This window comes from Saccostrea echinata, unplaced genomic scaffold, assembly GCF_033153115.1.
Source record: "Saccostrea echinata isolate AGI-Se365-2 ecotype Australia unplaced genomic scaffold, CSIRO_AGI_Sech_v1 ptg000054l, whole genome shotgun sequence".
In the NCBI taxonomy this organism is placed as follows: domain Eukaryota; kingdom Metazoa; phylum Mollusca; class Bivalvia; order Ostreida; family Ostreidae; genus Saccostrea; species Saccostrea echinata.
The window spans coordinates 59,430,308-59,455,239 of record NW_026889803.1 but is presented as its reverse complement, the minus strand read 5'-3'; the positions used below and the strand labels follow the sequence as shown (position 1 = coordinate 59,455,239).

Sequence of the window (24,932 nt, the reverse complement as noted above, 5' to 3'; positions counted from 1 at the left end):
GTTCTTTTGCCTTATATCGAAGTGTAAGAAATTGTTTTCGATCTTTTCGTCAACTAATTTCATCTTATTATAAAAAACGAAATGTCATCGCAGAAAACCAGTTTTTGTCAATGGAGATTAAAATTTGAACTTCAGTTAAAGATGATATATGAAGATGATGTGAAGGACAAATTATAATTCATCATATGTTAACATTCTTTACTACATAATGTTTGTTTAAAAATTTGAAAAAAGTGAAATCCCCCTTATTCTATTCTTATAGCGGCCGTAGGGAGAACTGAATGTGTCAAGCTGCTTCAGGAGAATGTAACCCGTCTGATTGGCTCAGATTTGATGGCTTTAGCTGAAAAATTCCTTAATAATGAGTGTGATAAGAATTATACAAGATGCACTGATGAACGCCATCTGATGATAGATGTTATAGCACGTGTCGGAAGTGACGTGGCACAACAGATTATCATAAGACATGTTTTAAATAACAGTGCTGCTAGCGATGAGGAGATTCGTCATGCTCTCATTCATTCCATAGGTTTTCAGAATCCAGTATATGTAGGTTTTCTACAAAAGGCAATCAAATTCAGAAAATAAAGAAATAAATTGCAGAGCTTACAAATCATCAATTTCTAACGTATTCAAAGTGTTCAAAAGATTGATTTTTTATGGTTTTATTAAATAGGACATTTAGATCTTATTGTACCTGCCACTTTTGTTTCATCTAGTTCTATTAAAAATACGAAAAGTGTCCGTGGTATTGAGTTTAGTATCATACTAAATGTCAGTGCTTCGATAATTGTAGATTTTTAAATTCAATATAAAATCCCATACACGTGTACTTGAATATATTTCAGGACCTCATTTCTGCGGTTAATGCATTATGTTTTTCAAAGAACTTAAAACAAGGTAATTTGAAGTCTGACAAATTTTTGTAAATTTAAGGTTATTCATATTTCAATCTCTTGTAAACTCATTGTGCTCTTAAATATTCAGAACCTAGTTTCATCAGTGACACACAGAGACGGGCATGCCTTACTCTTGGTGCCATAGTGAAAACCCTTCGCCAGAATGGAAACGCTTCTTTGGCTTTACAGCTTGTTAGTAAGTTGGAGGAAGCTTTGGGACATCACAATGAAAGTAAGTAAGATGATATAAATTGTTATTTAATTAACATCACAAATCAAGAAAACTTGTCTTCAGTAGCTTATGTAGCAAAACAGAATATTGTTGTGTAGTAGGAATCATTTGCTTTTGAAAATACCTCAGCTGAATTCCAAGACCTATACAAGCCAAGGAACCGACGATCAGCAGAGGAACCACACACGAAAGAAAACAACCACTTAAGGAAGAAGAGAATGTTGGTACATGCTTTAGGTAATGCAGGTCATCCCACTTCTGTCCAACATATCGTGTCTTACATGGAAGCTGATAAAGCCACACCGTCACTGAGGAGAGCTGCCGCTTATGCCCTCAGACATTTTTCTTGCAATAAGGTAAATAATAATCGGACTTTGTAATCTCTTAATAACGTCAATGGTAGATGAAAATAAACATCTTATGTGATATTGTGTTTTTTATGCCCCCGTAATCGAAGATTCGGGGGCATATAGTTTTTGCCCTGTCCGTCCGTCCGTCCGTCTGTCTGTCTGTCTGTCTGTTTGTCCGCAAAAACTTACTTTAACCTTGCCCATAACTTTTGATTGGTTGGAGCTATGTATTTCATATTTCACATGTGTATTTCTTGTGAGAAGACCTTTTTTCGGGTACCATAAAATTTGACCTTTTGACCTTGGATTTTTAACCCACTTTTGCTAATTTTTTTTAGACTTTAACCTTGGCCATTAATTTTGAATAGTTGGTGCTAGAGCTTTCAAACTTCACATGTGTATACCTTGTGACAAGACCTTCCTTTCGGATACCAACAGCTTTGATCCTTTGACCTTGACCTTGGAGTTTGACCTACTTTTGAAAAAAACATTAACCTTGGCCATAACTTATGAATAGTTGGTGTTAGGGCTTTCAAACTTCACATGTGTATACCTTGTGACAAGACCTTCCTTCTGATATCAACAACTTTGACCTTTTGACGTTGACCTTGGAATTTGACCTACTTTTAAAAAACTTTAACCTTGGCCATTATTTTTGAATAATTGGTGCTAGGGCTTTCATACTTCACATATGTATCCTTGTGACAAGACCTTCCTTTGGACACCAACAACTTCGACCCTTTGACATTGGAATTTGACCTACTTTGGAAAGACTTTAACCTTGACCATAACTTTTGAACGGTTGGTATTAGGGCTTTCATATTTCACATGAATATTTCTTGTGAGAAGGCTTTTCCTTGGGCACCATTATTTTTGACCATTTGAACTTGACCTTAGTGTTTGACTTTCTTTTGAAAAACTTTAACCTTTTCCATATCTATTCAATTGTTGCTGCTAGGGTTTTCATATTTCACAGGTGTATTCCGCGAGACAAGACCTTACTTTGGGTACCAACATATTTGATTTGCATTTGAGAAAGTTTAACCTTTGTTATGAGTTGCAATACGGGGGCATCAGTGTTTCACAGACACATCTTGTTTTTTTTTAAGAGCGCCGACGCTTTACTGGAGTCTGCCGTTAACGATCCAGAAAATATAGTGAAACAGGCAGCATATGAAGTTTATTCTTCTCATCCTGCTGGAAAGTCTTTCACATACGAACAAGAAAATATCATTCTAGCGTAAATACCTTTTCTATAATTCGCTTTAAATTGGAAAAAATGAATACTTTACATTCTCTGTATACAATGTAAAAATGCTTCAAATATAATGTAGGGCCCGGTACTCCTATCCTGTTGTTACACGAGTCAGACGAGGGACCTTTGCAGACATCCTGAAAGCTCTGAGCTTTGAACTTGTCCTCCCAAAGGTTGACTGGAGGAAGGTCATCGGAAGTAATAAGATCGGGGCATCGTTTGGAATCATTATGGAGAACTACATCAAACTCAAATTAGGTTTCTGATATGCCGTCGAATGAGCTATATAATGAAATATTTGTGTAATGAATTCAATATTGATATCTTTTTTTTATTTTATTTTAAGCCCCGTTTAGTGGTTTATTCGACTTAAAAGTCCACGACGAAGCTTGGGCCACTGCAAATTTGGGATTAATCAATCAATTTATAGACATCTTCAGAGTTAAAGTCTGCTACCAAATAAACTTTCACTACGACTTAAATATTTTAAAGGTAGAATTTTAGATGTTATTAAATAAACGTTCTAAATTTAAAAATGAAAACGATACATGACAAGAGCTTCATTAAATGCTAAGGAGTTAATCTTTACTTTATCTTAGGATTTTGGCATCGACAGCATTCAGCATTTAGCCTCGGCCTTTGACAGACTGTATCACAAGATTGTGGACCCAATAAAGGAAGCAGTAGATCTGATTAGTGACCTTATTGACATGGGAAGGAATCATATCTTAGAAAAGATGATCACAGACCTTGTACAACTTCTAAAGGATTTACCTTCAGTGATAAAAGAGATGGCGGAAAACATATGGAAATCACTGAAGAAAATAAACAACTTTGATGGTAACCCTCTAGTCGACCGTGTCAAAAAGTTAATCAATCGTATCAAAGTGTTCATCGATGACGTCAAAGGTGACATATTGGGATTTTATCATGTGAGTTTTCATATACTATAACCATTTTGCTTTGATCAGGCAACATGTCAACAAAACTGTTTAATGATAATGAAATAATAAAATTCAATACCTGTTTTAAGCTCTTTAAAGGAATTTAAGAAATTTAGAAGTAGATTTTATTTAGCCACTTGTAAATGAATTTTTTTTGATATTCTGAAATAAATTTATTTGCCATATTACTAATCTTTTAGTAAATATGTACCCTTTTATTTATATATCGTATTTAAGTTTGATTAATTGACCTTTAATAACTTTTCTGACAGAGTGTGGCCGATGCTATCACTGTCTCCTTACCTTTTGTCGGCAAGGAAATAAAGGAGGGGTTTGAGCTTATCGGGGATTCCTGGAAATTCTGGGAAAACCCTATTGCGTCATTTCATGGCATGGAGAACGCACTTCTGAAGTAAGATGAGAGATTTATAAGCCTTTTTTGAGTTTTTAATTACGATGATCATCACTGACGAATGCACATATTATAATTATGGTTCATATAAAGTAATACTGTATTTTGTTTTTTGATATATATGACATTAAATGCACAATCATTGATATATTTAGGTTTAAACTAGCTGTTGTAACTTTCGTAGAAGCAAAAGAGAGAGTAATGGATTCCTTAAACGTTTTTAAAGGTGATTCTGTAATTTGTTTGATAAATTATATCTGATGAATATATCAACGAATAGATATTAAAACCTGATATATACCTGTTCTGTGATTCATACTACAATAAAATGATTTCAGATACACTATAATACAGAACAATAAAATTAAAGAAAGAAAAAGTCCTATAATTTAATCATGCCCATCTTTTACATTAAAGTAAGTTGAATTTTCTATGTTACACATACAAGGGGGGCTTCCATACTGGTTTCATCCCATTGAAGAAGTTAAAGGAATGATGAATGATGTGATGGACATAATGGGTCTAATCAATGACCAGATATTCCACTACAAAACAGATCCAGCTGCAAATTTCTCCGAGGCGGACATTACGGATGGTCTTATGATGTGTGTAAGTACAAACATTAAAAAAAATATTCTAATACAGTATGATTTAGTTAATGAAAATTCCAAAGTAAATTTAAAATTGATGAATTTACTCAGGAAAACAAAAAGAACATCCATGATCTGGTAAAGGATGCTGTTATGCCGGTTGTAAATCAAACACTCGGTAGAGTTAGAGAGATTGCTAAACCTTTCTGGGACAAAGTGACGGAAGTAATTGATCTTTTCAAGAGAATCAAAAGTTCTTATGACTTCGTGAGAGAGGCGTAAGTTGTATATACTTATATATACTTACATGTACTTTTCATGTATATGAATCGAAATTATAATGAAATTCACTGTATGTTCGTTTAAAGTAATTAGGAATATCTGCACTTAAAAAATATAAGTAACATTGTTGAGAAAACAATGATAAAATATGACGTAATTACAGCATTAACAAAGGAAAATTCTTCATTCAAAAAATCTTCGGAGCCAAGTTTCACAGAAAGTTTCCAAAAACTCCAGGCCCTTGTGACCCTTCATGTGCCTGTGGTGAATATAAGAAGAAAAATAATGGAAGAATGGGGTTAGATTTGATGATAGACTCCAAGAGTAAAATGGTAATGTTATAAGTTAAAGTAGGCCCCTTATGTAGATATTTACGAACACATATAGGCATAAGTTCTGTCATGACTTCCCATAAATGGAAATTTATTTTACTTCGTTTTGACCTAATTTTATCTTATTACTCTTCATACGTAGAAAGTTAATGTAATTCCTTATATCTCTCAGGACGTTCACAATCCTATGACTGGTCTGGTGTCTTGGTACGGCGACACCGAGGTTCTCATTAATCCTCACAGAGTAGACGTCAACATGTATGAAATAATTGTGTCAAACCTAGAACAAGTCAGCCTAAAACTTCCTCGCAATAGGAAGAAAAAATTCTTCCTTGGCGGTCATAAAATTGGAAGAGTTGTTGATAATCTTGATAAATGCGAGTTTAACTATATTACTGTATACATGAGAAAGAGGGTGGAGAATTCTACAGGCATGACAGAAGATGATTATGAATACATCGATCCGTCAAAATATATAAAGAAGAAAAAACCCAAATCGTTTTGGAAACCAGTGTGCAAGGAAGCTTTCTATCATTACATTGGACATGTGGCAGACGATCTGGACATGGGAGATGAACCCGAAGAAGACGAAACGGAGACAACAAGAGAGGTCGACAGCAAGAAAATCAAGGGACCAAAATTCTTGCATCGTCATCATGTGGGAAAGCGGTCCTTGGAAATACAGTATACAAGGATACGTAATAAAAGAGCTGTAGAATGTAACGACGAAAACGAAAAATCCTTCAAATGTAAACTTAAAAAGTTCGGTACCAAACTTGGAGAAATGAGGGAATCACTAATAGAGAAGACGTATGTAGATTTTTTAAAAATTGTTTTGGACATTGAAAAGAAAACATATCAAACATAGTAGTTTCAAATTTAAAAATTCTTTCAGGAAAGGAGCCATCATGCCAGGTTTTGACATTTTTGACATTTCAATTTCGGAAATTCAGTCACTTCAAATCAACAGGACTCTAATGATGCAGCTAAACAATAGTATTTTATCACTGAGTAAAGCAATGAAAGAAGCGCCGATTGAATATCCGGACAGTCTACCGATCCACAGAATAAAACACAAACTGCGTGAAGCTGGAGCTGACTATCATGATATAGCCAGTGCAGACAGGTTAACACTTGTAGATAATCTCCTCACAAAGCCTTTAGAAGGTAAGAAATTAATTTTTCTATGAACACCACTTTTCATTTGATAAAATCCCATTGCTGACTTGTATTTAATATTTACTAAGGAAGAAATAAGTCTAAATAGATAATTTCAGACAATGGATTAATTCTTTAAAACGCTGAACAAAACGTGCCTTTATTACGTATTACACACATTTCATAGAAAATGAAGAAAATGTATATTTTAATGAACAGTTTTTATTTAATATGACATCATTATTTTTTTTTGAAATACAATATATGCCTTAGTTTAATAATAAATGAAATGCAAATAATTTGGACAGATGTTAAGAAAGGATACTTACATTGATTAAGTTAATTTTATTTTTTCTCTTTCGCAACACAATAGTTATTCTTGCAATTCTCTTGAATTTAAATTCTTTGTTAGTCATTTACAATGTACGCTTATAAAACTGTTTTAATAAACCGTGAAGAATGCCCATCTTTCCTGGATGCCGTTGCTTTGGAGTATGGGCACATGTGTGATGCCCACAAAGATTGCCTGGGGCTGACTTGTGGAGCGGTGTTTAAAGAGGGATATCAGAGACACCTTATCAAGTTTACTGTTCGCTGGAATCCATGTAGAAAAAAGTTTGAAGTATCATTCGACGGAATGAAGCAACTAACTCGTGTATCAATAAACGGTAAAGAAAAATATAGTTGAGGAACATATTTTCGGCTTCCTGCTTCTTTTCTTTTATGAGTTTTGAAAACTGAAAGAGTTCTACTCTATTTTTATCAATCTTTATTTCAGAAACAAAGGAGCTTTCTCATGGACTAAATGGCGAGACAAGGAAAGACATAGCCTTTCTGATGTCTGCGACTGCTCGGAATCTGAACAATGGGAAGGCTTATTTCTTCAACATGTCAGGATCACTGTGTATCTCTGACTATTTTTCATGCTACGCTGACGTAAACATTTTATCCAATTTACAGGTGCACAAAGTCTCAACTGATCACTGCGAAGGACAAGGTAAAGAACTATCAGATAACATTAAATATTCATATGATATTTAGATACGCTTTTCTGTATTTTCTTTTGATTTTGATTATACAAGCACATTGAACATGTTGAACGCAAAAATAATTCCATCTCTAATTCATTGAAATATTTGGTTTTGACATTTTATTTTCACTACAGGCGACTATGACCCATATATCGCAAGAATCCGTGCTTTAAACCTACAGGATCTTATTGAAGAAACCTCTGAGTTTGGTCTAGATATTCATTCACTATTAATTCTAGTGAATAAGCTGAGAGAGGAAATAATTAAGGAGGTAACGAGTATGACATAAAGACAGAAACGTAAAATTTAATGAATTGTTATAAGAAATATTACATGTTTATCATGAAAAGACAAATTAATTTAATCATGAACTTTAAAGAAACATATAAAATGCACATTGACAGTGAAAAGACGAAAGGTATATGCATATTTTGATGCCATTTGTCAAACTGTTAAAGCAGATATGCATTTATAAAGGTGCTTGTATATTTTCTTCCTGCAGATAATGAGCAGACGTCAGAGCGTCACTGATGCTGTGGAGAACGCTTTTCCAGCCGCGATGGATCTCCGAATGAGCAAGTTTATCCCTCTTGGTCACATAGATATCACAATCTTTGAAATCAACTTTCTGTTTATGGTTGGACCAATTCCACTCCATTTATGTAAGTTTGAAATGAAATTAAATGACATTTGAGTTACTTTTATAGGACATTAAAATGTATCCTAATATTGTGATGCGACTGCTTATAAACATCTGCAATACAATTACAAATTTTAATACAAAATACTTTGAAAAGTGAAATTATTTTAATGAAATCCTTTTCAAGTTGTTTTACTTGCTTCTTTGATTTCAACAGTTTATACTGTCATAGTACGAGTGTAAATGACATATATTTATGAATAAGGCAATAGCGGTGGTGCATAAACAAATAAGAGCAGCATTTCAGCGTAGATAATTAAATGTCCATGTAGTCAAAGTAAGTCAAAAGTAGTAAATATTTTTTAATTCCATTCCAAACTTGCTTTAAGGTTTTGCCAAAGGTCGACATGTCCAAAAATTTGTTTTTACAATAGCTCCAAAACTATGTCGTTTATAAAGTTTAAACTTTTACAGTTTATAAATATATAACTGATTAACAGATAGAAAGTATCACTTGATAACAAATGCTTAAAAAAATATTTATCGAGAAAAATTCTTTTAAAAAAAATGCATATATTTTTAAAAACTACACCTAATTAATTCCGTACTTTTAGTCAAAGCCATCTTTGCAGAAACAATATATGTTTATCAATGAAGGGTAAGTTGGACTTCGATAGCCTCTGGAAAGTTGTTTTCTCTGTTTATTTTGTCCAAATGTCAAGATTTGAAACCGAAAGTAAATTGCAAATGGCGGATTTTATAGGGGTCTTGTCTTTATACATGTCATGCTTTCAATAACAGCCTTTCAGAGACCATTCACGTCCAACTTGCCCTTCATTGATAAACATATATTATTTCTGCAATGATGGTTTTCACTAAAAGTACAGAATTAAGCAGGAGCATTTTTTTAAATTATGCAAATTTTTTGAATTTCTTTTTCTCAAAATTTTTTTTAAAAATATTTGTTTTCAAGTGATACTTTCTATCTGTTAATCAATGATATATATAAAAACTGTAAAGATTTTAACTTTATACCTCACATAGTATTGGAGCTATCGTAAAAATAATGTTTTGGACATTTTGACCTTTGGCAAAACCTTAAATGAAGGAAAGGGTGTGAAAAAGGATCGATATTTGTTTAAGGGTCCTCCACACACCCCAGCTTATGTTCTCTTATTATTTGTCTTTTCTTTTAACAAGCATATCAACCTCTCAAACTGGCCAAGAATTGAAGCATAATTTTTACTAATTTAAAAAAAAAATAATTTCATAAGTTTTAAAACTTTTTATTCCTGGCATATATTTTTAAACTCACAAAACAACCACAAAAACTTAATTTTATCAGCCAACATAGTTTTTATAAGAAATTTATAAAAATTATGAAAATAAATATAACTTCATTTTCTCTAAAATACATGCAGAAAAAAATTAGGGAAGACTCCCAGTACTATAAAAGAAACGTTAATGAATTAAATTACAACAAAAATTGAATTAAAATCAAATTTATTGATGTAGAAAAATTATTTTCAAAACCTTTGGTATCGAAGTTTCTTTTAGAATTATCTTTCCTGTTACCTAGAACTCAAAAACTTTGGTAAGTCCCCGCATTCGTCATCATACTGAAGTTACTTATTTCTGGCAACTGAACTGGACAGATAATAAAAAGCAAAACTAGAAATGTACACAATTATGAATATTTATAAACAAATAATGAGATAGGTATTATTGAAACGTACAAAAACAGTGTGCTCTTACTTGATACAGAGATTGCTTTTGATCCGAAGGTGTATCTTGACCTTGACTCAAGGTCATTCAGGCAAGTTCAAGGTCACTGGCAGAAAAGGAATAAAATTCTTTTCTGGGATATAACTTTTGTCTTTTTAGAATGAATGGAAGCTCTTACTTGATACAGAAATTGCTTATTTCATGAGGGTGTTTCCTGACCTTTAACCAAGGTCATTCCACCAAGGTCACTGGTATAAAATGTGTAAAATTCATAACAGGTCTATAATTTTCTAATGAAGAAACATTATACGTCCATATTTCAACGAAAGATTACTAATGACCAGAGAATGTGTCATTTCTTTTTAAACCCAAGGTCTTATTTACATAGTTTAAATGGGCACTTTAAAAAAATGGCGGCGGGGTGTTATTTTGTGAGCTCGCTCACAGTACCTCTAGTTTCAAACAGGTCAAAGATTAAATCAATTGTGTTCTTTAAAGATAATAGTGATGTTTAAAACATATATATCCCATAAATTTTAGGGTATTTTGGATATTTTTTGGTCAGTGTTCCTTTAATTCTTTTCTTTTAAGCCTTTGGAGCTGGAGCAAATATTGGAGCGGATTTAGAAATTTCATTGGCTTTAATGAGTCTGCAAGCCAACGTATGTATAATTATCTGTTGATTCGATTCATATATTCAAAAGAGTGTATATCTTACGTGAAAATATAAATTATTTCAGCACCTCATTTTTTGCCATTTTTACACCAGTAATGAGATGTGTCATATAAATGTTTATGGTAGATACCCGCAACATTCAAAACAAGGGAATAAATTAAGAATTAAGAATATATATATATATATATATATATATATATATATATATATATATATATATATATATATATATATATATATATAAAATTTATTTTGAAGGGTACTGTTATTCCTCGCATCGGGGCAATCGTTTGGGGTGAACTTAACGTGGATATAGGTATTGCTTATGGAGGAATTCGGCTAGAGGGACACTTGGTCCAAACATCTTTTCCAATTTCTATTTCACTGACATTTTCCAAGTTCCCTATCGCTACAGCGTAAGTTTTAACCACACAGAATCTTTAATTCTTAAAGAAAAATCTATACATTTCTACTTAAGGGATGCTTATTTAAGTAATAATTATCGGATATATTACAGATTCAAGCTTGATTTGGTACTTGTACCTCTTGAATTGAGACTTAAAGCACACGCAAAACTTAGACTTCTCTTTGTGTCTGTAACTGTGTTTGATGCATGCATATGGCGATACAAAATGGACACAATAAGGAAGAACTTAATAACGACAGAGCACAAGAAAAAGGATGATTCTCCACCAAATATATCACATGTTTCTCAAAATACGAGACGCAAGCGCAGTGGTGAAGGTGGATGTGACATTACTCAGTTTAAAAACAGAGACCCTACCGATCCTGCTTTTCTTCTGGAAGTTAGTGCTGATGACGAGGTTAGTGATGTCACTCTCACTTATGCAATCGGAACACACAGAGGTGGGTCAAATGTTGTTAATTGGACAGGAATGAAAGGTTCCTCTTTGACAGCACCTGTTACTTTACCCAATGGTATTCCTCTGTATTGGACAGTAAAAGCTATAAACAGCAATGGAGGCACTGCAGTTGTTGAGTGCTCTTTAGATACCTATGATAACACCATACCTGATGGACGAATCGAAGCGTCATACCCATTTACCAGTCATCCAAGCAAACTCTCAGGAACAGTAATTGTCTTTGATGATTCCCAACTTATTGAAACACATTCCCATAGTGTTGGATTTTCTCAAGGGGAGTTTGGAAATGAAGTTGTAAACTGGGATCTTCTTCTCCTTCACTCCACTCATAAAAGGGAAGGATCAACGGACAAACATCTTCAATATTTCACAGTGCCAAGGGAAGGAAAATTAACTTCAATGTTTATGAGAAGAATAAAAGTTAGTTCTGCTGATGAATGCGCCGAAAATTGTATCAACTATGGGGAAAAATGCATTTCGTTTGACTTTGAATTTCATACAGAAACATGTGACCTCCAGTCTGTCATTGAGGGACCAAATGCTGAACTGAGAATAAGTGGAACGTACAAGAACTACGAAAGATTAGGGCTTGGATATGATGCATTTGTGTCGTACAACATATCTCTTCAACATGGAATGAAATACTTCATAAATGCGGAAGTGACAAATGATTTGGGATATAAGGCATTCATTACATCCAAAGGGACTATGGTCGACTACACACCACCTGAACCTGTAAATGTTGGAAATACCACAAAAGACTACATGACAGTCGATGCTTGCAATGCTGCAATAACACAAAGATGTGTTGATGTTACCCCCAGGCCTAACAACAGGTAATCTATCTAACAATTGGAGAAGCTATAGACAGACGGTGTTCATAGTTTTAAAGTCTGTATGATGTTGACTTTTGTACTTTGTTACAGACGTATCATAGACGGTTTAAACGCAAGTACAGTATTTAATGGACACGAGTCTTTGAAAGAGACATTATACACTCTCACCAATCATTTTGTATCAGGTAATTATACAGGCATTTTTCGCATATCCATATACAGTAGTGAACTAAATATATGATATTTTAATAATATTAAGTCATATTTACGGGTTTTTTTTCAGCCAATTTTGACAGTTTTCTGGATAAAGAGAGTGGGATTTTCGGTTACACATGGGCAGTTGGAAGACATATTTGTGGAACGGATATTTCACCTTTTGCTGACCCCCATGCTCACTTATCCAGTCCGAAGTTTTGGACTAATACCGGGTATGCTAGAGACGTACATCTGTCTGATGGTCAGTATTATGTCACTGTTCAGGCATTGAACAATGTTGTACATGGTGGATCACTTGTTACAACGGTTTGTCATTCCGTTCCACTAACCGTGGATACATCACCTCCAGAATTTAAAGGCTTGACAGACATCATATTTGATGAAGATTTTAACTTAATGGCGATCTATTTTGGTGCGGAAGATAAATTATCGAAGATTGCAAGAGTAGACTTTGGACTGGGAAAAACAAAGCATGACGTGGAAGTAAGAGGATATTCGAAATTTGACTACAAACAGACAGAAAACCCATATATTGTCATTAAAGATTTGAATTTAACGGATGGAGAACCTGCTTGGATTCGCTTACGTGCTGTAAACAACGGTATGCGAAATTTTATCTCATGGTTTTCTTTTTCGCCTTTCTCTTTTTTAAAAGCATGTTTAGCACCCTCATTTTTAGTAAATATGCATTTTCAATACACTTTATTAAAAGTTTTTGACAAAATGGATGAATTAGTCAGTTTAAGAGTATTGAGTTTTTTTATTCAGACGACTGACTTTTCTCTTTTCAGTGGAACTTTTTACTGCTGGTCACAGCGACGATCCAATCTTAATTGATAGAACAAAGCCAAACCCAGGTAAAGTTTTGGATGGATCAACCCTTGATGAGGATGAAGCATACCAGTCAAAGACTGATGAGATATGTGCAAGCTGGAAAGGATTTTATGATCCCGAATCAGGAATCAGCCAGTGAGTATGGAGTATCTAGTAGTTATTTTGTTTTGTACCTTTTTCCCATTTCAATAGCAAAAATTATGATTTTAAAATAAAAATTCTGACAGATACACTTGGGGAGTTGGAACTGAAGCCGGAAAAGATGATATCGTTAGTTTTATTGTTCTGTCTCGTGATGTCAAAGAAAAATGTTCTAAAGCAAATTTGACCCATAACACGGAATACTTTAGCACAGTTGTGGCCAAAAATAGTGCGCTAAATCCAAAGACTACAAAATCCTCATCTGATGGAGGTATGCTATGAATGTTTGACTTGCTAAGCACATTTATGTTCGAAAACAGTTTACTTCAATGAAAAAGTCCTCAATGCTTTTTGTATGTTATTAGTAAATTAAATTTAACTTTATTTATTCCCTTCCTTTCAGTGAAAATAGATACAACATTACCCGTTACTGGATACGTAAATGATGGAGATAACCCGGCAGTAGATATCGAGTTTTCTTCAGAAACTGCAGAGTTTGCTGTTAACTGGGGTGGATTCAAAGATCCAGAGAGTGAAATTGCTGCGTATGTTATTCATGTGTTTGTCAACGGAGAGAAAAGACGATCGTTTGTAGCAGGACTTTCAACAACATTTAAAGACTTTTCAATGTCCTTTCTACAAGGAGATCATGTTAAAAGTCAAGTAACTGCCAGAAACAGGGCTGGATTGGAATCATCGATTACATCATCTGGATTCATAGTAGACCTTTCTCCGCCTGTCATTCAGTTCATTTATTCTGCTAAAGATGGGAGAAAGTACCAAACTGATAATTCAAGCTTATCACTTTCTTGGTTGTTTATTGATCCTGAATCTGGTATAAAAATGTATAGGTATACCATATATGATTTCTATCAAGGAACGAAAACACGTAAGACAGAAGAAGTTGCAACAAATATGACATCTGTACATTTGGCTCTACAGATGTTAAAAGGTCATAGATATTCTGTCAAGGTTATTGCAGTAAATAATGCAGATATGCCGATCTCCCAAGAATCTGAGGGCGTCATGATAGACACATCACCTCCAAATATACGCGAGGTAATCTTGTAAAATTTGTTATTTGAAAATATCCTTATCTTGAAATCAAAACTGTAAAAAAAAAAGAAAAACATCTATTTACCAGGTTCACATTGGTTTGATAAATGTGCCAGAGGATACTCTTGACAATGGCACGGTGATGCATGCTGACGAAAAGCGGGTGACTATCAGTTTTCGAGCATTGGACACTGAAAGTGGCATCTCCAAAATTTTTGTTGCACTTGTGGATGACGGAAAAAGAGCAAACCTCAGTGATTATCAATCATTTGTTTTTTCCTCAACAATAGATATTGAAAAGTAAGTTATTTGTATCTTGAGGTTCACATCATTTTATGTCTCATAATAAAAATATCAGAAAGGTAAGCACATAATTGGGAATTTCACATGATATTTATTGTTAGTTTCATAATCAATATTAAACTGCCCTAGAAAATTTATAGAACACAACTTGTTCTTTAAAATGAGAGCTCAACTAGTTGAATTTTATATTAAGGTAGTCTTTGCTTCTGGTTCTTTAAAAAATCTGCAATAAAGTTATTGAAAATGCTATCAAAAGAGTCAATGAATTCAGAAAGTAATGTGTATTTACCCATGTTATTTCATCGAACTTCAACATTATAAATAATCATATTATAATGGGAAAATAATTAACTCTGGAATATGTTTTATGAAACATGAATAAAAGCACTAATCATTCAATTTCAGATTGAAATTTAATTAAAAGGTATATTTTAGGAGAAGAAAAAGAACTATTGGTATCCAGCCATCTGGAAAAATACATGTTTTTAAAAAACTTATTTTTGTTCTTTTATTAACTTCGATTGTTATAAAAACCCATGATGTAAAAATCACGTGGTAAGATATCACAAATCATTTTCATATCATGCTTATAAGCATTGGTATCTAAAGCAAGTTTAAATGAAATTCGATTTCTTTTACAAAATAAAAATGTTGGAACTTTTATGGGTGGTGCAAAAGTTTACTTTTAAAATCCGTTTCGAAGGCTGCAAAAACATTAGATCATATTTAAATTCATAAAATGAAAATTGTTGCTTGAAAACTTTCAATGTCAAGCTACTTTTTGAGACTTACTCAATTAAATAATAAGTTTAAGAGTTATTGCTCTGGACTTCCTTGAATATGTAAAAGGTGAAGATAACAAGCAGTGATCAATCTCACGAATTCATTAAATAAAACGAATCGTGAACAAGGCAAAAACAAAGATCCCGGGAAAACCAGAGGTGCGATCATGTGCCTAGGAAGAGTAAGGTTACTCTGTCGACCAGTCACACCCACCTGTTAGCCCTATGTGATGATCAGGTAGACGGTGTACTCCTTAGTCAAGTTTAGTATAAAGGCAACTACCTTACAACTTGTAAGATACATGTCGGACAAGATTATGTAAATGAAAACTTTATTTTTATTTTTTTTTAGTCTGAATTTAAAACCCTCGAATGTGTATCGACTTTTTGTCATTGTTGAGAATGGTGCCGGCATAAATTCGACCTTGAATAACGAGAAAACAATCTATATCATGAAGAAAAATGTTCCAGGAGTAGTGTTTGACGGTCGACAACTACTGATTGATGAGGATTTCACCAAAGACAGGACATCTTTAGCAATGTCTTTCGTGGGATTTGAAAGCGAAAGTTGTAACATTGTACAATACGAATGGGCCATAGGTTATCAACCATTTGTGTATGATGTTCTCCCTTTCACTGATTATGGTATTGTCATGCATAATGAAAGTTTTGGTCAAGGTCAAATGCATCTTCGTTTATACGAAGACTCTACATATTACATTACCGTTCGGGCAAGAACAGGTTATAATTGTAAGGTTGGACAATATATTGTTTCAACCTCTGACGGAATAAAATTGGACACAACGCCTCCAGAGATAAAGATTACAGAGTTTGGGGGAAAAAGCATTGCTTCCGCACTGATAGGAGGAACTCTTTATCTGGATCGAACTGATGCAGTGTCATTCCGTTGGAATTCTTCGGACTCCTCAGGAATAGCAAAATGTTGGTGGTCTATGGGATCATTGCCTGGGAAGGATGATCTACATAAGAAAAAACTCACCACCATTAATTTTATTCCGGCTGGGGCAACCACTTTCTCAAACGGTCAAACTTTTTATCTCAATATTGGCGTCATCGACAATGCCGGGAACGGAAAGATTGTTACGTCACCAGCCATTACTATTGACACTACAGCTCCAGTCATCAAAGATTACCATTGCACCCCATTTATATCGGAGAGAAGATCTCTGGTAGAATGTCAGTGGGACATGGTACAGGATCAAGAAAGTATGATCACAAAAATATTTGTTGGTGTAGGCAAGAATGAAACAACCCCTGATATCTCTGAATTTCACGAAGTTCCCATGCTGAAACGAAACTGGATTCGAGATATGCACACAAAACTTAAAAACAATCCCGTTCCTAGAATCTATATAATCATAAAGATAATAAACGGTGTTGATATGACAACTGTTACACCATATGAAATTAGTGTGGACAGAACACCTCCCGAGAAAGGCATAGTCGAAATTATTACCACACTTGACCGGGATCAGCCACAAATCCGGCAGTTGTGTCAGATTCCTCAAACATTTATCGAAGTAAGAACTTTTGGTTGGGTCGACAAGGAATCGGAGTTACAGAGGTATACTTTTAAAAGTATCATTTTCATAATAAATATTTGGATAATTTTTAGATAATATTTAATTTATTTTTTTTAAATATATATATATATAGATTTTTGCCGTAGGGAGACATTTCCTTTCCATAAATAAAAACATATCAAAGTGAAAATTATTTTACCATTCAATTTAATTTTCAAGGTATGAGGTTGCTGTAGGAACAGACGGAAAAACAACAAACATTAAAGATTTCATAAAAATTGAAAATCCAGAAAAGTTTCTAATCAACAATATTTTTATGCCGGAAGGAAGCAAAGTCTACGTCACAGTGCGATCTTTCAACAAAGCAGGATTATATGGACAGATGAGATCAGATCCAGTCGTAATTAGTTCGCAGCCCTCTCTCAGGGTAGTCGATGGGCCTTCAGATGATGATACTGATTTCCAATCTTCGTTAGGTGTTCTTCAAGGACGATGGTTATATTCTGATCCATGTGAAATAATCAGCGCCGAATGGTCAGTAGAAATGCTGGATGGCTCGATATTTAAACCACCGTCTTTAATCCCAAAGGGTTTGACTCATTTTTATTCTGATGTAGTCACTCTTCAAAATGGAATCACATATATAAACGTTGTCAAAACAACTGATGCTTTAAATAGAACGAGAACCAGTAGATCTAATGGAGTGGCGGTTAAAATACAGCCACCTGTCCCAGGTGATGTTCGAGACGGGGTTCAGGAGGACATAAACTACCAAGAGTCAGTAACGTCTCTGAGTGCAAACTGGGATGCGTTTGGCAAAAGTTTGAATACCAGAGACCCGACTCAGCAAATCGTGTATTACGAAGTGGCCATAGGAAACGACAGGCGGTTTCCAAATACCAGAACAAACATTCATTATTTTGAAAATGTAGGATTAAACACAACATATACCTTTACTGGGCTAAACCTTACCGCCAAAATTGTAAAGTATTACATTACTGTTCGTGCAATGAGTCGTGCCGGGAGTACACAGGAAAGTTATTCCAACGGAATTCGTGTAGGGTATAGAAATGAAATAATTCCAGGGGAAATTGAATATTCAAAAATACAGTCCTCTACTTCTGATCTTGCCGTTTCTTGGACTGGCTTCCAGGCTGACTTGGGCATAGACTATTTTCGCATCGGGTTAAGTTCATTTCCCCCTAATTTACCAAACGAAACACTTAATTGTGTAAAATTTAATAACATATTACCAGAGCTTGATCAGGTTCCAGTTTTTAAAGTTCAAAGAGATACTTTTTTCCAGTTCAAGAATCTTCATTTGAATCATAATCACACATATTTTGTTGTTGTCGTGGCAACCGATGTTACTGGGCGTTGCGTTGGCGTGTATGGCGATCCTGTTCTCATAGACACTACCCCTCCAAAACCTGGAAGTATTTTTGTCCAAGGCAGCAAAGGCGATAATGTCCTTTACTCAACAGCCCCTGATCACTTTGTTCTTGAGTGGGATCCTTTCAAAGACGAGGAAAGCAAAGTTAAACAATACGAAATATCAATCTTTAGCACGTATGCTTGCTCTGATAAAGAGGCCATAAATGCGGAAACGTCTGATTTGTATACTCTTGTAAAAGAAGATCGTGTTGAAAATGATAACAAAATTGTTTTTTATGACTTGCAACTTAAAGCAGGAGCATCATACATAGGGCGCGTAAAAGCTTGGAATGAAGCTGGCTTGGAAGCTACAATTATTTCAAAGCATATTCGATTCGATTTTTCATCTCCCATTCCAGGGGCATTGAAAAAAGGAAAGAACTGGTTTAAAGAACTGTCATTTCAACCATTTACAAGTCACGTAGGCGGACTAATTGCAATCTCGAACCCAGCCGATAGTGTCTCCTTTAGATGCGAATCTCAGGAAGTTTTGATTCCTTTAACAAGTAAAAATGAACCATTTTCTATATTAGACAAAGAGTTTTCTCCTAAGTGCATTGAAATTAATGAAAAATATTTGAAATTGATAATTCGCCATGACGATAATTTGAAAACTGTTATCAAGGGAGGAGTTTTAGTGGATAGCAAAAACTTGCGAAATGGTAACTACACAGTGAACATTAAATCTGTTTATGGCTTTAATATGGTGTCTACTTTATTCTTTGGTTCGGACATAAACTCAGTTGTATCCGATTTCGAATATACACCAGAAAAGAAAGTAAACTCGTCTTTCAAAGAATTGAATGATAAATCCGATTCCATGAGTAAAAACATTACAGATTCTGTTGATAACGAGGATTTAACAATGACAACAGCGAGTATGCATTATGACAGGTCGGATACAACTCGAAACTCTCACAACCATGAAGGATATGTAAATCATGAAAATACAACGGATAGATCTAATAGAAATTCCATTAAAATGGGAAAGGAAGGAGAATATAGCTTCGGTGTACATCTTCCGGGATATCAGTTTGAAGATAATTGGGTTGCTTTCTTTTGGATAAAGGACAAATATAGATCGGAAGTAAAACAAGTTGTTCTTGAATATAACCCAACTACATCAGGAACGGAGTTTTCTTTCAGCACAACAAAAACTGAACTGGCCACACACACAACATGGGGCTTACGATTTTTTATTAATGGGGTATTGAAAGGGGAGTACAATGGGTTGACATTTTCAAGTGGAGGAATAATGGGCTTTTACAATTGGAATAAGGATAATTACTTTCCTCCAATTTCAGATCCCGACTCTCCTGTTGCGTACAAATCAGTAGCTGTTATTTCTGACCTTAAAATTCCTCTACAAAGAGAAAAACCATGTATGCATGGCTTACCCTTTTCAGACACCGAAAGTGGAATAAAGGAAATTTTTATTGGTCTTTCGGATTCCAAGAGTACCAATAACACTGCGTCAATTTCCCCGTTCTCCAAGTTTAAAACTTTTTGTAAGCCCTGTAGTTCCAGTTGCAACATTGATTGTGATCCGTTATGTAAAATTAATCAAGCAGATTTTAATATTTTACCGTTTACCATAAGCAATGTAAGTCTGAAACATGCAACCATTGATAAAACAGATATAAAATCCAATGGATCTAGCTTTCATGCTCCGACCTATTACATCAATGTGAAAGTAATAAATTATGCAGGACTGGAAACTGTTGTTTCTTCGGATGCTGTTATGGTGGATATATCTCCGCCTGTTCTTGATTTTGTTCGTTGCCTCGATCCTGCGGATTCAATGGACGCTCCTTCACTTTTCCAGGGGACAAATAAAAGTATGGCTGCATACTGGGATGGCTCTGAAGACGTTGGAGATATCGTGGCATATAATATATCTATCGGAACAACACCAGGTAAATATTAGAAAAACTTAATGTCTAGACTATTTTACATATAAAGATAATAAGGTAAAGTGAAATGTTTTTTTTACAGGTGGAGAAGACATATACAATAAAACAGGGGTTGGTTTAGCAACGAAGATTAAAATTGATGATTTAGATGGTAAACTTTATCATGATCATACTTACTTCATCACAGTAACAGCTATTAACTCTGCCGATTTAACGGCATCAAAAACATGTAACATCACGGTAGAAACCAAAGCCCCTGATATCAGTGGTCTAAAGGTTAAACTTCTGTTGGGTAAATCAGGAAGTCATGGTCGCTTCACTACCGAAAATAGTAGAGAACTTGGAATTACATGGATAGGTGGAAAGGCTGATGTAGAATTTTATGGTGAGTTTTGTTTTCTTGAACTGAAGAAGTATTTATCAATTATCGTAAAATTCACCATTTTGCTGTCGCTCTTTTGTTTGCAATGGATCTTGTATTTTAAGAGTGGCAAGTTGGCTCTACACAAGGGGGAGACGACGTATTTCCACGGGTAAAGATAGGCTTGAGAGATTCCACGAAAGCTGCAATTCAGAATGGAGAGCTGCGTATCGATGACAAATCATTAAATGCAAGCGTGGGCGAATATGCGAAACGGAACTGGACAGAGGAAACACTGAAAGAAGCTAAAGCAAACCATTTCTTTAATATGGAGCCAGGACTTTGCCTCTATATTACCTTGTTTGCTGTAGGGAGGTCGCACTTATCAAGTTCAAGACAAATTGAGCCATTTTGTATAAAACGTACGCTGTATGACGACATATTCTTTACGAATTTTCGAATTTTAGTGATTTGATAATATGGATGCTTGATTAATGATCGAATATATCAGTTTATGATATCTAAAGCTTTTATCATCTTTCTTCAGGCAACATAGACAGAGAATTTACAGCACACAAAAGACGCAGAACTTCAAATCAAGTTCATATAGGAAGAAATCTTGAAATCAGTCCAAACGGTATATCGGCGTTTTTTTCTGAAAAGGAGTTGAAATCAAATTTCAACGTCAAATTTGACCAAGTCTGTAAAAAAATCTAACATATTAAGCAATTTTATAGAAATATATTTATTCTTCTTCATTAGTATATTTAGCTACATTTATGTATTAATTGTAAGTAATGAAGAGATTATTAAACAACAGGTGGTGTTCTGAGTGGAATTCTTAAAGAGACAGCTTATACTGAAGAATATGGATCTGCTGCGTCTGAAAGCTACATTAGATACATTGTGAACCCCACGGAAAGATTTTCTGATACATCTCGGTTTCTGAGAAATAGGTGACATACTGTCTACTTTAATATAAAAGAAAATAAATCGAAAATAAATCATTTAAGCGCTATATTAGTGTAAGATTTATTTACAAAAGACTTTTTTCAGTGCAATGGATGTCTGAACATTAATCTTGTCAAATGCATATTATATGACATCATAAAAAATTCTTACAGTAAAACACGGTTACAACAAACACACTTTTATTGAAATCACTCTTACAGAAAAGTTATTTTCATTGCCTGTGGTTTCACAACGTAATATGGACTTAATAAAAAAATGAATTACGTTTATAACATTAGTTGTCTCTTGCACTTCGCTATGAGCGTCTTTTACCGTTGTTTGAAAAATTATCACGAAGAGTTAATTTTTCAGAATCATTTCCAACATAGGACCCTCTTTTTATATTACTCCCACAGAGGAATCAGTGGACGTAATTACAAAAGTTGGCATTAACTCCTCCGATTTTGATGTAAATATGAACATTCCTGATCTTGCATATTGGGATAAAGGTAGGTTATTCAAACATTCCTGCCCTGGTTTCTGAAATAAAGGTAGTTTATTCAAATATTCTTGATCTTGTTTACTGGAATAAAGTCAGGATATTCAAATATTCCTGCTTTTGCATATTAGGATAAAGGTAGATTATTCGAGCATTCCTTCTCTTATTAACTAAGATAAAGGTATGTAATTCAAACATTCCTGATCTTGTTTACTGGAATAAAGGTATGTTATCCAAACATTTCTGATCTTGTTCCTTTAGATAAAGGTAGGTTATTCAAACATTCCTGATCTTGTTTACTGGGATAAAGGTAGGTTATTCAAACATTCCTTCTTTTGCATATTAGGATAAAGGTAGGTTATTCTAGCATTCCTGTTCTTATTTACTGGGATAAAGCTCTTTTTATTGGGCTACAGGTAGGTTATTCAAATATAAGCAAAAAATGGTTATTGTCTGGTATGAATATACCGTGACTTATTTTTATCTTTTTCCTCAGAAATGCAAAAGTGGATCTCTGTTGAGGAAAAGTGTAAGAGCTCAAGCATCTCTAACAGTATTCTTCAAACAACGGTATGTCTAACAAAATAGTTTATTTATCATTTTTCCTGATGATGACACTCATTTGAACATTAAGACGATGTCATGATTGAATTGTCTCTGCCACAGGTGTGTTCTGCAGTGTTCCAAACAGAACCAAGAAGAAACAAAAGAAGTGCAGGCAATGGAAAATTAGGAAGCCACCCTCGAATGTTTACAGTGATGAAAATCAAAAGAGATGCACAAAATAACAGGCCAATCATAACCACAAACGGTCCTTTGCATTACCAGGAAGATAATATAACTAATTCAAAAGTTCTGATAGAATCCTATGACATTGAGAATGACAGTTTGAATTATTCTATAGAAAAAAGCCCAAGCAATGGTCGAGCTAATATATCTTCAGACGGTTGGTTTATATATGTTCCGAACAAAGATTTTAGTGGAAATGACTCAGTGAAAATATGTGTAACTGAAGTAAATGTCTCATCACCGTTTGTAGCAACAAAGTCCTGCAAGTCCTTTGACATTGATATCGCTCCAACAAATGATGATCCAACGATTGAATTCCATCCTCAATTTCCTTTTCCATTCAATTCCAGTGGAGATATTCATACAATTGTTTTTGAAAGCAATGTCACAAGAGAGAATATATATGGAATCATAACTGCCGAAGACATTGACAAAAACAATAATTTAACCATCAGATTAATAAACAGCTCTACAAACCAACTGTCTTCATTCAAATTGACGAAATCTGGGTCCAACCACATACAAAATTCTATCTCAAGTTCTCATGTTGAGATGTATCTCAGTCACCATTTGAATAAAGAATTTAGTGGCCTCAGTGAAGTTAAAATCAGAGCTCATGACGACCAGCTTGATTTTCGAAACATGTATGGTTACAGTCGAGAAATTACTATCCAAGTGTTTGTTTTGAAAAATCCGTGTGTTCATGGTAGATGCATAAACAGAACAGGAATTATCTGCGCTGATACATCGCGGGCATATAGTTTCGATCTTTTTGCTTGCGATTGTAGCTCAGGCTACACGGGAGAGTGGTGTGAAACTGACATTAATGAATGTTACCCGAATCCCTGTTCTGTCTTTTACGACTGCAAAAACCTAATTGGTCGGTATGACTGCGTCTTGAATGGCCCTAAAACCTTTGGACTAGCAATAGGATTCCTTTTTATTATTGGTTTCCCAGTTATGCTGTTCTGGAGACATCTGAAAAAGCGACGGCCCAGTAGCAAAGTGTCTGACAGCATGTTTTTGCCACCATCAAATAAAAGGTAATCTATGATATCCATTGTTAAATATTAAGAGATAAAAATTGTATTTTTGCATAAAATTCGATTGACGATTCTTAAATGCGCTAAGCGATCTTGAGAGTTTTGAGAATTTGTTTCTTTTTTTATGTAAGACTTGTTCGACGAACTAGATACAGCCCAAAGTTTTCAGCTTCTAAAAGCGACATACCGACGACCTCAAACGATGAAACTTGGAGAAAATCATTCCCCTTTGAGAGCGAGGAACAGAGGATGTCGGCTATGAATTCATTAGCTGAACACAATGCCAATTTAAGAAAGAACAATACACCATTGATGACAGAAACTGCATTCAAGAAATGGGCCATGCCTCGGAAAAAAGTATTTACGGGCAGTCACAAAATCAAGCGAGATGGTGTTTCTTCATCCGAATCTGGAATTCCAGAACCACCACACAGAGTTGCAACCCCAAGCGGCATCACTGACATGTTTTCCGTCGAATAATTGTAACCGACATGAAGAAAAAACTCAATCTTTACTTTCTTTCTTTAAATCAAAAATGACATGGCATGATTTGATGTTGTCTTGAATTTAGTATAGAATCTTTATTAAAGCATCGTTTTAATTTCTGTTGACTTTGAATTCAAGGTTACGAAAAAAAGCATCAAATTGCTAACTAGTTAATGATTTGTCTTTAAGGCAAAGAAGCAGCACGACTTTTGGAATACCATTACAGGCGCGGGTACTCCTTGCAACTATATGAAAATGCATTGAATGCTTCAATGACCTAATATTCTGTTCAAGTTATTAAGAATGAATTGATGCAGATCCACCGTGTCATCAT

At 34.5% G+C, this 24,932-nt stretch overlaps 1 protein-coding gene across 1 annotated transcript; it reads left to right on the top strand.

Moving 5' to 3' along the window:
• The first annotated feature begins 1,035 nt into the window (after positions 1 to 1,035).
• Positions 1,036 to 24,652, top strand: LOC133205414 (uncharacterized). The gene is made up of 36 exons (XM_061341225.1): positions 1,036 to 1,131; positions 1,261 to 1,487; positions 2,591 to 2,721; positions 2,816 to 2,994; positions 3,083 to 3,228; positions 3,336 to 3,668; positions 3,953 to 4,092; positions 4,248 to 4,318; positions 4,541 to 4,701; positions 4,794 to 4,960; positions 5,128 to 5,296; positions 5,469 to 6,106; positions 6,192 to 6,463; positions 6,913 to 7,122; positions 7,233 to 7,451; positions 7,620 to 7,756; positions 7,988 to 8,147; positions 10,442 to 10,512; positions 10,785 to 10,942; positions 11,044 to 12,246; positions 12,337 to 12,431; positions 12,530 to 13,063; positions 13,254 to 13,431; positions 13,524 to 13,708; positions 13,841 to 14,496; positions 14,582 to 14,793; positions 15,931 to 17,163; positions 17,342 to 20,472; positions 20,552 to 20,854; positions 20,956 to 21,252; positions 21,378 to 21,467; positions 21,651 to 21,786; positions 22,154 to 22,290; positions 22,777 to 22,850; positions 22,947 to 24,112; positions 24,244 to 24,652. The coding sequence occupies exons 2-36, from the start codon at positions 1,350 to 1,352 to the stop codon at positions 24,590 to 24,592; spliced, it is 13,479 nt and encodes a 4,492-aa protein (XP_061197209.1). The 5' UTR covers positions 1,036 to 1,131; positions 1,261 to 1,349; the 3' UTR covers positions 24,593 to 24,652.
• The last annotated feature ends 280 nt before the right edge of the window (positions 24,653 to 24,932 follow it).

Excerpts from the sequence above, each read along its gene's own strand:
- LOC133205414 (XM_061341225.1), top strand. The coding sequence starts at position 1,350 with ATGTTGGTACATGCTTTAGGTAATGCAGGTCATCCCACTTCTGTCCAA. Across the intron at positions 13,432-13,523 it reads CCCGAATCAGGAATCAGCCA|ATACACTTGGGGAGTTGGAA; the intron begins GTGAGTATGGAG and ends AAATTCTGACAG. Across the intron at positions 17,164-17,341 it reads AAGGAATCGGAGTTACAGAG|GTATGAGGTTGCTGTAGGAA; the intron begins GTATACTTTTAA and ends TTAATTTTCAAG.